The following is a 14,221-nucleotide window of genomic DNA, read 5'->3' on the forward strand; positions in this document are numbered from 1 at the left end:
TTGTTTCTTTTTAGGTGAAAACCTTTTTTAACTGGGCTAGATTCAGATAGAACAAGATTCAGATAGAACTGAAGACGTGATTTAAAGGTCGTAAATCTCATAGTTCTTTATTATAAATGATGCTTTAGTTAAGTGTCATCTTGAGTTTGTTTTTATCGATTTAAACAAATTTCCTTACCAAGAAAACTTTTAATGTAAATTAAATTAAACTATGAGTAAATATGTAAATTATGCTCAAAATATTCGATAATGTAGTTAAAATATGAACTTTACACTTCATACTTAAACTTCAACTAAAAAAGATAACTTTATTTTATGTAAGTGTTTTAATAATATGGCCACAACTGTACATTCTTTAACTTATCGAATATGTTATGTATTTGTATTTATCCTATGCATATGTTTAAGTAAAATGAATATTAGTTTATCTATTTCCATACCCTATATGTATCTAACCTACTATGTAAATAAACTTAGTATAGCCTCAATCGATTTCTCCCTAATTGAATTAGTCAAACTCAATTGCAATTTGATAACCGCAGACAAAAGCCCGCCAAAACATCAAACAATTCCATGATGGCTGGCGATGGGAATGTGATGGCTTTGTGCTTTAAACGTCAAGAGCCACAGACACTAAACATTTAAATATTGTCTGTTGTTCAAAAACACGCGCACATAATAATTTCCACTCTCTAGAATAATTGTACACACAACTTGATGACTCAAGGGTTATCTTACCCTAGCTATATGAATTATATACTCGTAGGTAAGTTTTGTTTCTCTCGGTTCTATATGTCAGTGTCAGATTAATCTAACTACATTATCTATGCATGTTTATTCGTTTAACATACATATTTGATAAGGGGCCATATGCATAAACAATTAAACTCCTTTTGTCCTAAATAGATACTAATTTTCTAAACCTAAGCTTTTAAAAAAGTCCTCTCTGTTATTTGTTCATTATTCATGGCTCCTGCTTCTGTATGTAGCAGGGTTGCCGTATCCTGAGCTAGCTCGAAGGACCAATTTAAAAATATTTTTAACCCAAATTCGGAGACAAAGAAGTAGCTCAAATTTTGGCCTAATTCTAATACAAAAACATTTGGTAGCTTAAAATAGAATTTATTTTCATTATGAAAAATTGAATATATATACATTTTGTGCTATACAGAAATAGACAAGAATGCATTCAACGTTTTTAGCTCTTGAAAACTGTATTTTCATTACAGCTTTGTTGACGCATACAATTATGATTAGATTTGGGCTTCTTAAAGCCCAATTATTTTTTAGCTTTCATTCTGTTTTTTTGACAAATATTTAAAAAAAAATACTCCAATTTGCTATAAATAGCTCAATCTGGCAATCCTATTTGACGAAGGTACATAAATACAAAGAGCTTTGAAAAGAGAGTCAGGAATGTTCTTCAAAGAGAAACATATCAATTCTCTTTAACCGTCTTGTTGATTTAAAGCTTTGTATAGTTTCATATGAGAGCGAGAGGTTGTTTTGAAATCACCAGGTCTCATGGCAATACAATAATATTCCAAACCTCTTTTTTAAGTTTGATCAATTTTCGATAAGTTTTTGAAACATACTTCAGTTTTTTTCTTAAGTCACATGAATGTTTTATTTTGCTGTCAAGTTAAGATTGTGAGTTAAAAAAATGGATGAAACTGTTTCGACAATTCCTCCTGTCAGTATTATACCTAAAAATGTATACGGACTACGTAAGGAAGTTAATGGAAATATACATTTTAGTTTTAACGATGAAGTAATTTATCCAGTGGAAAGAGTGTTGGTATTTCATGATTTCTCTACAAATAAACAAAGATTTTTAAGGTATAATATAAGTTTCCTTTTTTCCTATAACGAGTATAGTTTCGTCAATAAACTACTATTTTTATCAATAGATTTCCTGAAAATACAATACCATCAATAATATCAATCAACTTAAGCAGACGATTGCTGGCTGTTGTAGAAATCACCTCATCTGTCACTATCGAAACGTAAGTACAAGGTGACGCAAAAGTTGTCACTTAACGAAAGATATATTACCTTTTATCGAAAGAGGAATATAAATAAGTTCTACTTTGACAGTTGTGAAGCTTAAAAAATACACTACGTCTGAATCGCTCTACTCTTCGAGGAGCGATTTTTTAGTGATGACAGTGTTAACGTCAGATGACAACTTTTGCTCCCACATACATACATATTTACTCTTATTTTTGCAGTGCTTAATACCATTTTTATTCAAAATATTCCTTTAATATTAATGCGGTGTAGTAACATAGCAATATATGACACAGCAACACTCAAAAAACGTCGCAACTTTCAACTACCCGGTGATGCCAAAAATAAGAAAATATCAAAAGTTGTGTTCGGTTATGATTCGAGATCAATTATTGTTCTTACAAAATTTCCAAATCAAACGCTTTACATGATGTGTTTTGATAAAACTGGAAAAATTTCGGAATCCGTTATAGGTCCCCCGAATCAACGAGCCACAGCTACATGTATTGCAGGAAATCCTGAAGATACTGGTATGGTAGCTGTGTGTGGTGATGGAATTGTAAAACTTATGTCAAAATCCGAAACGTGTTTTACAACAACTTCCACCGTTAAAGCACATTTTTCTGTAAAGTCCCTTGCATGGTTATCAATTGAATCATTATTATTGGGTCTTAATGGAAACAAATTGATACTTATCGAAAACGCTGAAGTGAAGTTGCATTTGAATGCATCTGAATTAGAAAAATTAGATTTGTCAGCCGATCCAGAATTGGTAACCGAAGATGTACACCTAGAAAGGCCATCAACTTATCGCCGTCGTCGCAAAAGTAGCATAGACGTAGAACCTCATGAAGCTGTAATGTGTATGATTGCTCTGTCAAAAAGTCTAGCATACGTAATTGAAGATAAAGTTTTTTTCTTCGAGAAAGTGTCAAAAGTTGAATACAAAAGGATAGCTATTATAAGACTCGACAAAAAATTATATTCTGAGGATTTGTTTAGAATCAAAAATATGACAGTGAATGCTCAACAAGATACTGTCATAGTGACAGCTGGACATAGTCAAATTTATGAATGCAGTTTAAAAAATATTAAATCGGGTGAAACTGGATCGTTGCAGGTATTCAAACCTCTTGGTGAATTTATTCATATTGATGAAATCGTTGACATTTCGATTTGTTCATGGAGGACAATTATAATGACAGCTTGTAAGTTGATATTACTTTTGAAGTTCAAACACTATAGAATTGTCATTTGTCTTCTTCTTTTTTCTATAGCAAAAGATCAAACTATTAGAATATGGAATTATGAAACAGAAAAAGTGGAATTAGTTAAACAGTTTTATGTTGACATTTCTGTCGCCGAGCTCAATGCAACTGGACTATTTGCAGCAATAGGTTTTACAGATCAATTGAAAATCATGCAAATTTTCATGGATGATTTAAATGTAACAGAATACGTTTCCTAATTATAGGGACTGTTAGATTTATGTTTCTTCATTTTTGTTTTAGATAATGAAGGAATACGATATTCCACGCTGTTCTCAAGTGAAATATTCTCACTTTGGACACTTAATGGCAGCTTCTTTTGGTATCTTGATTTCCATTACGTCTGTTTATAATCTTGATATAATTAGGACGTTAAAGGTACTCGTAGATAAAGAAATTTTAAAGAAGTGTTTTAAACAATTTTAAATTTTTAAGGGTCATTGTGGAAATGTCTTAAGTCTTGCTTGGTCACGAGATGACAAATACTTAATTTCTGGAGGAGATGAAGGTGCCATTTATCAATGGGATATCGAAACTGGAGAACGTATTCAAGAAATCGTTCAAAAAGGAACCGAATACAGGGCACTTTGTTGCACTGAGGATCCATTTTCAATACTTGCCCTGACTGGTTCGGGCTTCCTGAGAGAGTTTATTAATTCCGAAATCGCACGAGAACTTAGTACACCTGAAAGGACACCATTTCTGTCACTTGCCCTTGCCAGATCGGATCTTATAATGTTTGCATCGACAGACTCAGGTCATTTGTATAATGTCCAACTACCATTTTTAGATGCTGGAGGTGGTACATTCACGAACTATCGATTTTTCGACAGTCCTGTTACAAAGGTTGTATTCTCGTATGATGGCACTCTTTTGATAACAGCTTCTAAGGTAGGAACTTTGGTAATCTGGTATCTTCAAAATATAGATGGAAAAGTCGCCCCGCTTGATCAAGACCTTTTAAAAGGCCAAGAAGTTATTATTCCTATATCTTCGCTTAAGAGAACGAACGAACAAATTGCGCATTTAGAACTTCGTATAATTCAACAAGTTGAAGAATTTAAACGTCAACAGAGACTTAATGAAATGTGTGGCAGTCAGCAGCTGGCAGACGTCCACAAACAATATAATTATATTTTGGAAATCCTGAAGGATCACGGCAATATGTTGGAAGATAATCACATTAATACAATTAATAAAATAGTTCTTCTAATTGACGATATGAAGGCTGATCATCAAACACAGGTCCAAACCTTAACGGATCAGTTCACTGAACGTATGTTGATAGATCGTGAAAAATACAAGACTTTCACTACAAATAGTGAACAGCTTCGAGATGACTACGAGAATAAACTGAAGAAGTCAGCTGATAAATTACAAGTGACTATCGATGCTCTGGAAATTGACTGTAAAAGACAGCTTGCAATGTGCGACAAAGTAACACGAGAAGTAACGCAAGCACTAAAGAATAAAAACTTTCAGTTTAACGGATACTGCGAAACGGTGGCTTCGGAAAATGAAAGGAACAAGGCGGACAACGTCAATAAATATGAACAAATTCTCAAAACCGAACAGGAAGAAGAAATTATCTGGCGTGGTAAGGCAGGAGTCTTAAAGCAAAAGGCAATAACAGTTAGTAAAGAAGCTGAACGTCTGATGGGAGAAGTTAAATTACTTGATGAAGAGCTTACAAAATCTAAGAAAATAATCGATAAATTACAGCGTGAAATTGAAAACTTGCTCTTAGATTTATCGGACTGCGATTTCGTTATAAAAGTTAAAGAAAGACAAATCTCAGTCGTACTTAGCAAGAACCAAGAAATCGAAAAGCACATGCAAGTGCTACTTTACAAGATCACCGAGTTAAATAATCAAATTGAACCACGAGAGCGTCAAATATATCTGAAAAGAAAGGAAGCAAGTGAAAAAGATTTCGAGTTGAACTCCCTGAACAACACCAATGTTCAGTTAGTAGAACAGCTCAAAAAACTTGAAGAAAATTATCGAGAAAATCTTGACAATATGAAAAAGAAACGTCAAGCTGCAAAAAGTGCACGCCAATTGTTCTTCACTTTATGCACAAAACTCTACCATATTGCTGGTAAAGTTGATGAACCAGATGAGGTTAGAGATGACATTCGTGAGTTAGCAGAAAAATATACAACCAATGAGTATTTGCAATGGCGTATCAAATGGGATACAGATGCCAAGGCTGAGTTTGTCCGGCAGAGGGCGTACTTGGAGAATTCCATAAAAACTTCTAGACAAAAACTGCGAGACAAACATAAAACACAAGAATCCATTGATGTTTTGGAAAAGAATAATAAATTGTTGAATGAAATTGAGGACTGGCAAAAAGCAAATGCTGATAATGAAAGAGAGAAAGAAGACTTGATAAATGCATTGAAATTAACTAATCGTGACAGTTCCTATACTCAAAGACAGCTAACTATGACATTAGAGGTAATTTAAGTATTCTATTACTTTTTATAATTTTAGTTTATTTTTATTTTAAAGTGTTTATTCTTATAGGAAATTGAGAATTGTAGGATTGAAAATCAAGATGAAATCGATACTTTAATGTCAAAACTTAAAGACTTAAAACTAACAAATGATGAACTTCATCGAGAATTGAAAGAGATTAATAATCATGCAAAAGTGTGATTTCTTTTTAAATGAAAAAGATTTGTCATGTAATTATATTTGACATTATATTTGATATTATATCTTTGTGAAATATAAAAAGCAAATTAATAAAATGAGAAAACAAACAGTACAATTATTTTTCTCTTGTTTTTTTTTGTTCATTCATTTTTCTTTTAACACGATGGCACCTCTTAATTCATTAATTTCCATCCTTCATAATTAGACTTACGTATACATGACACACAGAGGGCACAGCAAACAATTAATATAAATAGATGCAGTGTCATAAGTGTGCCGTCATTCATCAATTAGCTAATGCGAATGTGCCATTAGGGTTGCATATTAGATTGACATTATTTGAAGATTGCAATCGATACCTATCTTTAACAAATATGACAATAAATATTAACAATATGGAAAGAATGGTAGGTGAAAACGAGAGAGGGGGGAGATGTGTTTCCACTAAGGCACCTCTCCTTATCCAGGCGGCAGCGGACGAATTCTCGAGATGGAATCAACGGTGGCGTCTACAGTCCCAGTAAGGTTGAACTACTTAGTGAACACCTTATAGGGCTTCTTCGACATATTCGGAGCCCAGGCCTGTAAGGAGCGGTTTATCCGGCTCCCCTTCCTTGGAGTTATACTAAGGATCTGGCCCTCCAGGTTGGGGGTTGTGCCGTCGGGGTGACTTCCTGGCCACGTAAAAATACCTTAAGTTTCGAAGCACCAACAAGCCTCGGATACGGACGGATGCACTGTTGACAACCTACGCAAACGAAATAAGGACAACGAACTTCGGATATGTGCGTGGAATGTTAGGTCCCTTAACAGACCATGTGCAGCCGAACAATTAGCGGAAGCCCTAAACTGCTGCAAGGCAGATATAACAGCCATCCAAGAAGTGCGATGGGATGGACCGGGCAAACGTAAACTAGAAGACTGCGATATATACTACGGCGACTGCTACCGAGAACAAAGACAGCGTCTATTTGGGTGTGGATTTGTTGTTCAAACTAGGCTCAGGCAAAAAATCTTGAGTTTCAACAGTGTAAGCGAGCACATCACGACGATCCGCATCAAGGCTTAATTCACCAACATAAACCTAATATGCGCGCATGCCCCAACAGAGGAGAAAGATGAAGACACCAAAGACATATTCTTCGAGCTCTTGGACAAGACATATGAGCAGTGCCCTGGCTATGACATTAAAATTGTCTTAGGAGATTTTAATGCCAAGCTAGGAAGAGAAGACATCTTTGGTGGCATAATCGGGAGATACAGCCTGCACGACACCACCTCCGACAACGGATTCAGGCTGGTCGATTTCTCTGCGGGGCGAGACGTTCTGGTAGCTAGTACGCAGTTCACGCATCTCAATATCCACAAGGGGACATGGAAATCTCCTGATCAATCAAACGTCAACCAGATTGACGACATTGCGATCGACGCACGACACTTCTCCAGTATCCAGGATATCCGAACATTCCGAGAGGTCAACATTGACTCTGACCACTACCTCGTTGTAGCTAAGGTACGGCTACGGATATCCCGATCCAAGCCAAAACAAGGAAGTACTGTGAGAAGAGTCGACGTTAGACGGCTACAATCGCAAGAGACTGCCATGTCCTTTTCCGATCGAGTCTCTAATAACCTCCTAAGGAGTCCTATGCTTAATGCATTATGCGTTGAAAACCAGTGGCAACATTGCCTTGCAGCCATCAGAGATGCCTCCTCTGAAGTGCTAGGTTTCACACGGCCACCACAGCGAAACCCCTGGTTTGACGGCGAATGCCGGCAAGCTCACGCAGTGAAAAAAAAGGACTAGAGCTGCTCGCGAGCTCTACGAGCAGAAGAGGAGAGAGGAACACCGGCTTCTTAGACGGAAAAAAAGAGAGCATGAGAAGAGCGCGATCGAGGAGATAGAGGGATGTCACAACAGGAATGAGGTTCGTAAATTTTACCAAAAGGTAAAAAAAACCTCCCAAGGGTACCAGCCACGAACCGAAACCTGTAAAGACGATCAAGGGAACATCGTAGTAGAACCACAGTCGATGCTGAGAATATGGAAAGATCACTTCTCAAAACTATATAACGGCGATGAAGAACCGAATTCCGCTGTAAGGGAGATAGAACCACTCAACCTCGGCGACGCAGATCAATAATTCCGCCTACCCGACCTTGACAAAGTGAAGATAGCTATATCTAAACTTAAGTCAAACAAAGCTGCTGGAGCTGACGGCATCACCGCCGAACTATTCAAAGCAGCAGGCGATGACTTGGTAGGGAGCATACACCAACTCATCTGCAAAATATGGTCGGAAGAAAGCATGCCCGATGAGTGGAATCTCAGCATAGTGTGCCCGATACATAAGAAAGGAGACCCTCTAAACTGCGTCAACTACAGAGGCATCAGTCTCCTTAACATTGCGTATAAGATCATCTCTGCCGTATTATGTGAATGTCTGAAGCCATTCGTCAACAACCTGATTGGTCCTTATCAGTGTGGCTTCAGACCAGGAAAGTCCACTATCGACCAAATATTCACACTACGGCAGATCTTAGAAAAAACCCAGGAACTACAAATCGATCTCTTTATCGATTTTAAAGCCGCGTATGACAGCATCTATAGGGAAGAGCTCTACCGAGCAATGTCTGGTTTTGGCATCCCTGTCAAACTTATCCGTTTGTGCAGAATGACGATGGAGAAGGCACACTGCTCTATCAAGGTCAGAAAAATCTCAACGATGCCTTCGATGTCAAAAAAGGTTTTTGACAAGGCGATGCACTGTCATGCGACTTCTTCAACATCGTTCTGGAAAGAATTGTGCAAAACTCAACATTTAACACTATAGAGGCACAATCTTCCAAAGGTTCATCCAATTATTCGGATACGCAGATGATATTGTCAAAATTAGAAGATCAAAGCGTGATGTCAGTGGAGCGTTTTTGAGCATTGCGACGGAAGCGAAGAAGATGGGGGTTTTCAGCTGTTTACAAAAAAAGACAAACTTTTAAGTTTCCACGTTTAAAATTATTGAAAAATAAAAATTTAAATATTTGCATTAATTTACTGAATTTATGCCAAAGTACATACAAAATTTCAAATAAATTTCAGGGTCTTTCAAATTCAACCAAATTTTCGATCAGCTGTTCTGATACCAACATATACCAGAAGTACTTAGATACCATTGTATTCCTTTTTTGACATCCCAGTTGTTTTGGATCAGCTGTTTATTTAAACGTCAAACACTAACAAAAAGGTATCCGGATACCATACCCTATCTGTCTGAGATTAAAAGCAGCCATTATTTCGTAGGATTGAAATGAGCTTTGCATTTCCTTTCTTCTTTTTTGAAATGTTAAAATTTGTATGAGAAATTTTGTTAATGTTTCTGAGAATACAGAGATCTTTGAGATCTTGGAAATATAAATTTAATTTTTTTTTTGACAGGAGGAAATCTTCAAAAAACACGTGGCAGTATTCGACACCAAGTAGTGTGGGACTCTTAACCACTAAAACCACATCTTCATCTGGACCAATCTTGAAGGAACGACTTCAGATTTTTCTTTCTTAACTTTGTACAATAACTTTGGGGGGAAGTTTAAACTTTTAATACTTCAACATGTTTTTTTTAGACCATAAGCTCATGAGGCTTGGTTCTTCTTAATCTCCGAATATGGTTTCTTCTATTCAAGACGGACTCTACTTCAGAATTAGTATGACTTTGCAGTCTCTGGTTGTGCGATGCAGCGTATTTTTTAACAACTTCTGTAACCATTTCATTCCACTTTTGCTTTGCATCCAAAGTCATTCCCAGGTATTTGTCCTCAATCGCGTAAGGTACAGCTTGATTATTAATGATTATTGGAATATTTTTTTATCCTTTTATTTGTAAAGTTTATATGTGAAGATTTTGTTTGTTTGCCTTAGAGACACATTTGTCGGGTACCTTAATTGCGGTATCATCTGCAAAAGTAGCCATTATGGTGTGATTACCAACTGGAATATCCCTTGTGTATAGTAAATACAGGGTAGGACCTAGGACACTTCCTTGTGGTACACCGGCTTCTATTTTCTTCAATTCCGAGTATTATTGATCCCACCTTACTCTAAACAATCGGTCTGAGATGTACGATTTTAATATTTCAAAGTACTGCCTGGGAAGATCCCTTTGCAGTTTGTACTAAAAGTCCCTCATGCCAAACCTTGTCAAAAGCTTGAGCAACATCTTCTTCTAATGCTTTTTCTATTACATCCGATATTCTATAAACTTGGTCTATCGATGGTTTGGGATTAACCATCTTTCTTCTATGATTTTGCTAAGTCTCTTTAGAAGCAGTTTTTCAAAAACTTTTGCCATAATTGGTATAAGCGATATTGGTCTGTAAACCATCACTTCTGTAGGTGGTTTACCTTGCCCTGGTATGACAATTAATTCAGCAATTTTCCAATGGTGCGGGACATACCGGTGCTTATGAAGGCTTTCAATGGCATTTCTTTCATAACCTGAGCAGTAATTCGATCGTGACCTGGTGATTTTTTATTTGACAGTTGATGTAAACACATACTTTTTATTTCTTTAAGTCTTACAATTGGTATGTCGCTTTCATCTATCTTATCAACAAACTGTTAAGTATTTTCAGCCTCGTTTGATGAGTATGGGTTAAAAACAATGGCAAGATGTTCAGCGAAAAGGTTAGCTTTTTCTTTCGGGTTACCGATCCATTTCCGACCTTGAGATTTCAAGGGCGAGTTTTGTAACTGCGGTGATTTCAGGCGCTTGGCTGCTTTCCATAGCAAAAAATCAATTGAAGCATCAGTCGTTAAATTCCTCAGGAATGTAATGAGTGAATCATTTTTGAATTTGTAAATTTGTTTTTTAAGATCATCTGGAAATCTAGTATTTTGCCATTTTCTTCGAGCTCTTCTTTTCTCTATTATCAACTGTCTTATCTCTAAAGGATATTATTTTATTTAATTTTGTCTTCTATTAGAAAATGTTGGAGTACTTTCTTCAGCGGCCTGTTGCACATCAGCAATAAATTGTTCCACTCCATGGTCAATTTGCTCGATTGTATCCATGGGAGATCTTAAATTTATAAAACTTAAAAGCCTTTCTCTAAAAACATTCCAGTTTGTTTCTTATTTACAAGCTTTGGAATACTTTTTTTTAGTACTTCTGATTCACTTAGTGATAGTATCAATGGAGTATGGTCTGATGACAGGTCATAATTACCTTCGACACTAATGTGATTTCATTTGATTCCTTTAGCAACGAAAAAGTCAATAAGGTCTGGTATTTTGTTAGTATCGAAAAGCCAGTAAGTTGGCGACCTGGAGGAATAGAATTCGTATTGTAATTGTATTTACGGCCTGCTTGGAAAAGTCTTTTGCCTTTTGTTGATATAAGTCTTGAATCCCAACCATCTTCTGTCGGGGAGGGCCTTGGTGGGCAGTATATAGCTGCTATCTTAAACTCTTTCTTTTTCATACCAATACTAATAGTTGCTACTTGCATATTTTCACTAGTAAACTTGGCTACGTCATAATGTTTTAAGCTTTCTTTTATAAGAATCGCCGGTCCACCTCTTGACTTGTCAGCTGGATGTGGAGCGTGGTAACATGAATAGTTTTCTATTACATTATCTAGACCCATTGGAGAAATGAGTTTCGGAAGCCAGGCAAATATCGATATGTTTTGGGTATGTATTTTTGCTTCTGAACTCTTGGAATTTTTTGGCAACTGGGCAGCCTCTATAGCCTGCTGGGTGATTACCCTGCCAATTCAGACATTTTGCTTTCTGATCTTTGCTCATAGGACAGTTTTTAGTTGCATGTTTTCCTTCGCACTTTACACAAGCAAACTCTCCGTTGCAGTATTTTTGGGTATGACCAAAAGCTTGGCAACCTTTGCACTGCGGAACAACTTTAAATTTTCGGAGTGGTTCAATTTTAACAGCTATGCCCAAGATTGATCCTACTTTATAAATCTCCTTGAGATTTTGTTTGCTGTCAAAAGTAAGCATGAATAAAGGTAGTAACCTCTAACTTATCATCGATTCACCAGAGGAGTTTTTAACTATCTCATTCTTAAATAGATTGACTGCATCAAGGGCTTGGAAGCCTTTTTGTACAAGATCTTCTACTACTTCCTCCTACGAAGAATGAAGACCTCTGGCTACTACTTTTATTGACCTTGTAGCTTTGTTCTCATATGAGTGCCATTGTATTTGGTGTTTGCTCAATTCTTCAGTGACAAACCTATACTCATCAGCTTCTTCGACTGTGACTTTCCAGTTGTCTTTGTTGTACGATGTGTATTTGCAAGCTTTTAGAACATTTATCTATTATTTTCTTAAGATCTCCAAAAATTGCAAATCCTGAGATCATAATTGGTGGTGGTGTAATTTTTTTACTGCCTTTAGCGTGAGATATTGATTTAGCAACAGTTCATGTAATCTTACTTACTTAAGGTGGCGCTACAGTCCGGGGTGGACCTGGGCCTCAACCAACAAGCGTCTCCAGCCAGCTCGGTCCCTAGCTGTCTCCAGTTTCACACACCAAGTTGGTTGAGGTCCTCTCCCACCTGGGTGCTCCACCTGAGTCGCGGTCTTCCTGTACTGCGCCGTCCCTCGGGATTGGATTCCAAGACCTTCCGGGCTGGAGCGTTGATGTCCATCCGCTCTACATGACCTAGCCATCTAAGCCGTTGGACTTTAATTCTGCTAACTAGGTCAGTGTCGCTGTACAGCCCGTACATTTCGTCGTTATATCTTCTCCTCCATTCTCCATCTATGCGTACGGGACCAAAAATGACCCCAAGAATTTTTCTCTCGAAGCATCCTAAGACGCTCTCATCTTTCTTTGACAGGGTCCAGGCCTCAGCGCCATAAATGAGAACCGGGATGATGAGTGTCTTATAGATGGTGATTTTACATGCTGGAGAGAGGACTTTTCTTCTCAATTGCCTTCTAAGTCCAAAGAAGCAGCGATTTGCCTTAACTTCCTCAAAGTTATAGCTGTCCATGGTGACGTGTTGTCCAGGACGTCGTTGTTCAGTGTCCTTTTTTGATTACAGCATATACTTGGTCTTCCCCTCATTGACCACTAAACCCATCTTCTTCGCTTCCGTTGCAATGCTCAAAAACGCTCCACTGTCATCACGCTTTGATCTTATAATTTTGTCAATATCATCTGCGTATCCGAATAATTGGATGGACCTTTGGAAGATTGTGCCTCTAGTGTTGACGGTTGAGTTTTGCACAATTCTTTCCAGAACGATGTTAAAGAAGTCGCATGACAGTGCATCGCCTTGTCTAAAACCTTTTTTGACATCAAATGCATCGGTAAGATCTTTTCCGACCTTTATAGAGCAGCGTACATCATTCGTCATCGTCATTCTGCACAAACGGATAAGTTTGACAGGGATGCCAAAACTAGACATTGCTCGGTAGAGCTCTTCCCTATAGATGCTGTCATACGCGGCAATAAAATCGATAAGGAGATGGTGGGTATCGATTTGAAGTTCCTGGGTGTTTTCCAAGAACTGCCGTTGTGTGAACATTTGGTCGATAGTGGACTTTCCTGGTCTGAAGCCACACTGATAAGGACCAATCAGGATGTTGACCAACGACTTCAGACGTTCACATAATACGGCAGAAAGGATCTTATACGCAATGTTAAGGAGACTGATGCCTCTGTAGTTAGCGCAGTTTAGAGGGTCTCCTTTCTTAAGTATCGGGCACACTATGCTGAGATTCGACTCATCGGGCATGCTTTCTTCCGACCATATTTTGCAGATAAGTTGGTGCATGCTCCGTACCAAGTCATCGCCTGCTGCTTTGAATAGTTCGGCAGCGATGCCGTCAGCTCTAGCAGCTTTGTTTGACTTAAGTTTAAATATAGCTATCTTCACTTCGTCAAGGTCTTGTAGGCGGAATTGTTGATCTGCGTCGCCGAGGTTAAGTGGTTCTATCTCCCTTACAGCGGAATTGGGTTCGTCATCGCCGTTATGTTCCTGTAATCTTTTTTAAGCTTTTCTGATTTCTTAAACGAGTCTTGGGACTACGTTTACGTTTCTTTGTGGTATGCTCATTTTTCGTTTTCTCAGTTTCAAACAAGAGCTCTTCTTCATCATCATCAGTGATTTTCATCTGTCAGTTTGACAGAGTCGGTTTGTAATTTATTCGATTGTCAAAATTTCTATACAAATATTTCGGAAACAATAATTTTTGATATTATGAAGTTGTTACATCAAGGAAAGAAAAGATACATAAATACGAATGAAAATTCGGCA

General features: G+C 37.4%; 1 protein-coding gene across 2 annotated transcripts; it reads left to right on the plus strand.

Moving 5' to 3' along the window:
• Positions 1–1,627: 1,627 nt before the first annotated feature.
• LOC129952724 (cilia- and flagella-associated protein 57) lies at positions 1,628–6,044 on the plus strand. 2 transcript variants are annotated; one of them, XM_056065524.1, is made up of 7 exons: positions 1,628–1,839; positions 1,911–2,006; positions 2,284–3,218; positions 3,288–3,457; positions 3,522–3,656; positions 3,714–5,741; positions 5,811–6,044. In XM_056065524.1, the coding sequence occupies exons 1-7, from the start codon at positions 1,664–1,666 to the stop codon at positions 5,940–5,942; spliced, it is 3,672 nt and encodes a 1,223-aa protein (XP_055921499.1). In that variant the 5' UTR covers positions 1,628–1,663; the 3' UTR covers positions 5,943–6,044. The 2 variants fall into 2 exon arrangements, with proteins under 2 accessions (XP_055921499.1, XP_055921500.1); XM_056065525.1 differs by lacking the exon at positions 1,628–1,839 and having other exon boundaries at positions 1,909–2,006; positions 2,232–3,218.
• Positions 6,045–14,221: the final 8,177 nt, after the last annotated feature.

The sequence above is a fragment of the Eupeodes corollae genome, chromosome 3 (genome assembly GCF_945859685.1).
Source record: "Eupeodes corollae chromosome 3, idEupCoro1.1, whole genome shotgun sequence".
Lineage (NCBI taxonomy): Eukaryota > Metazoa > Arthropoda > Insecta > Diptera > Syrphidae > Eupeodes > Eupeodes corollae.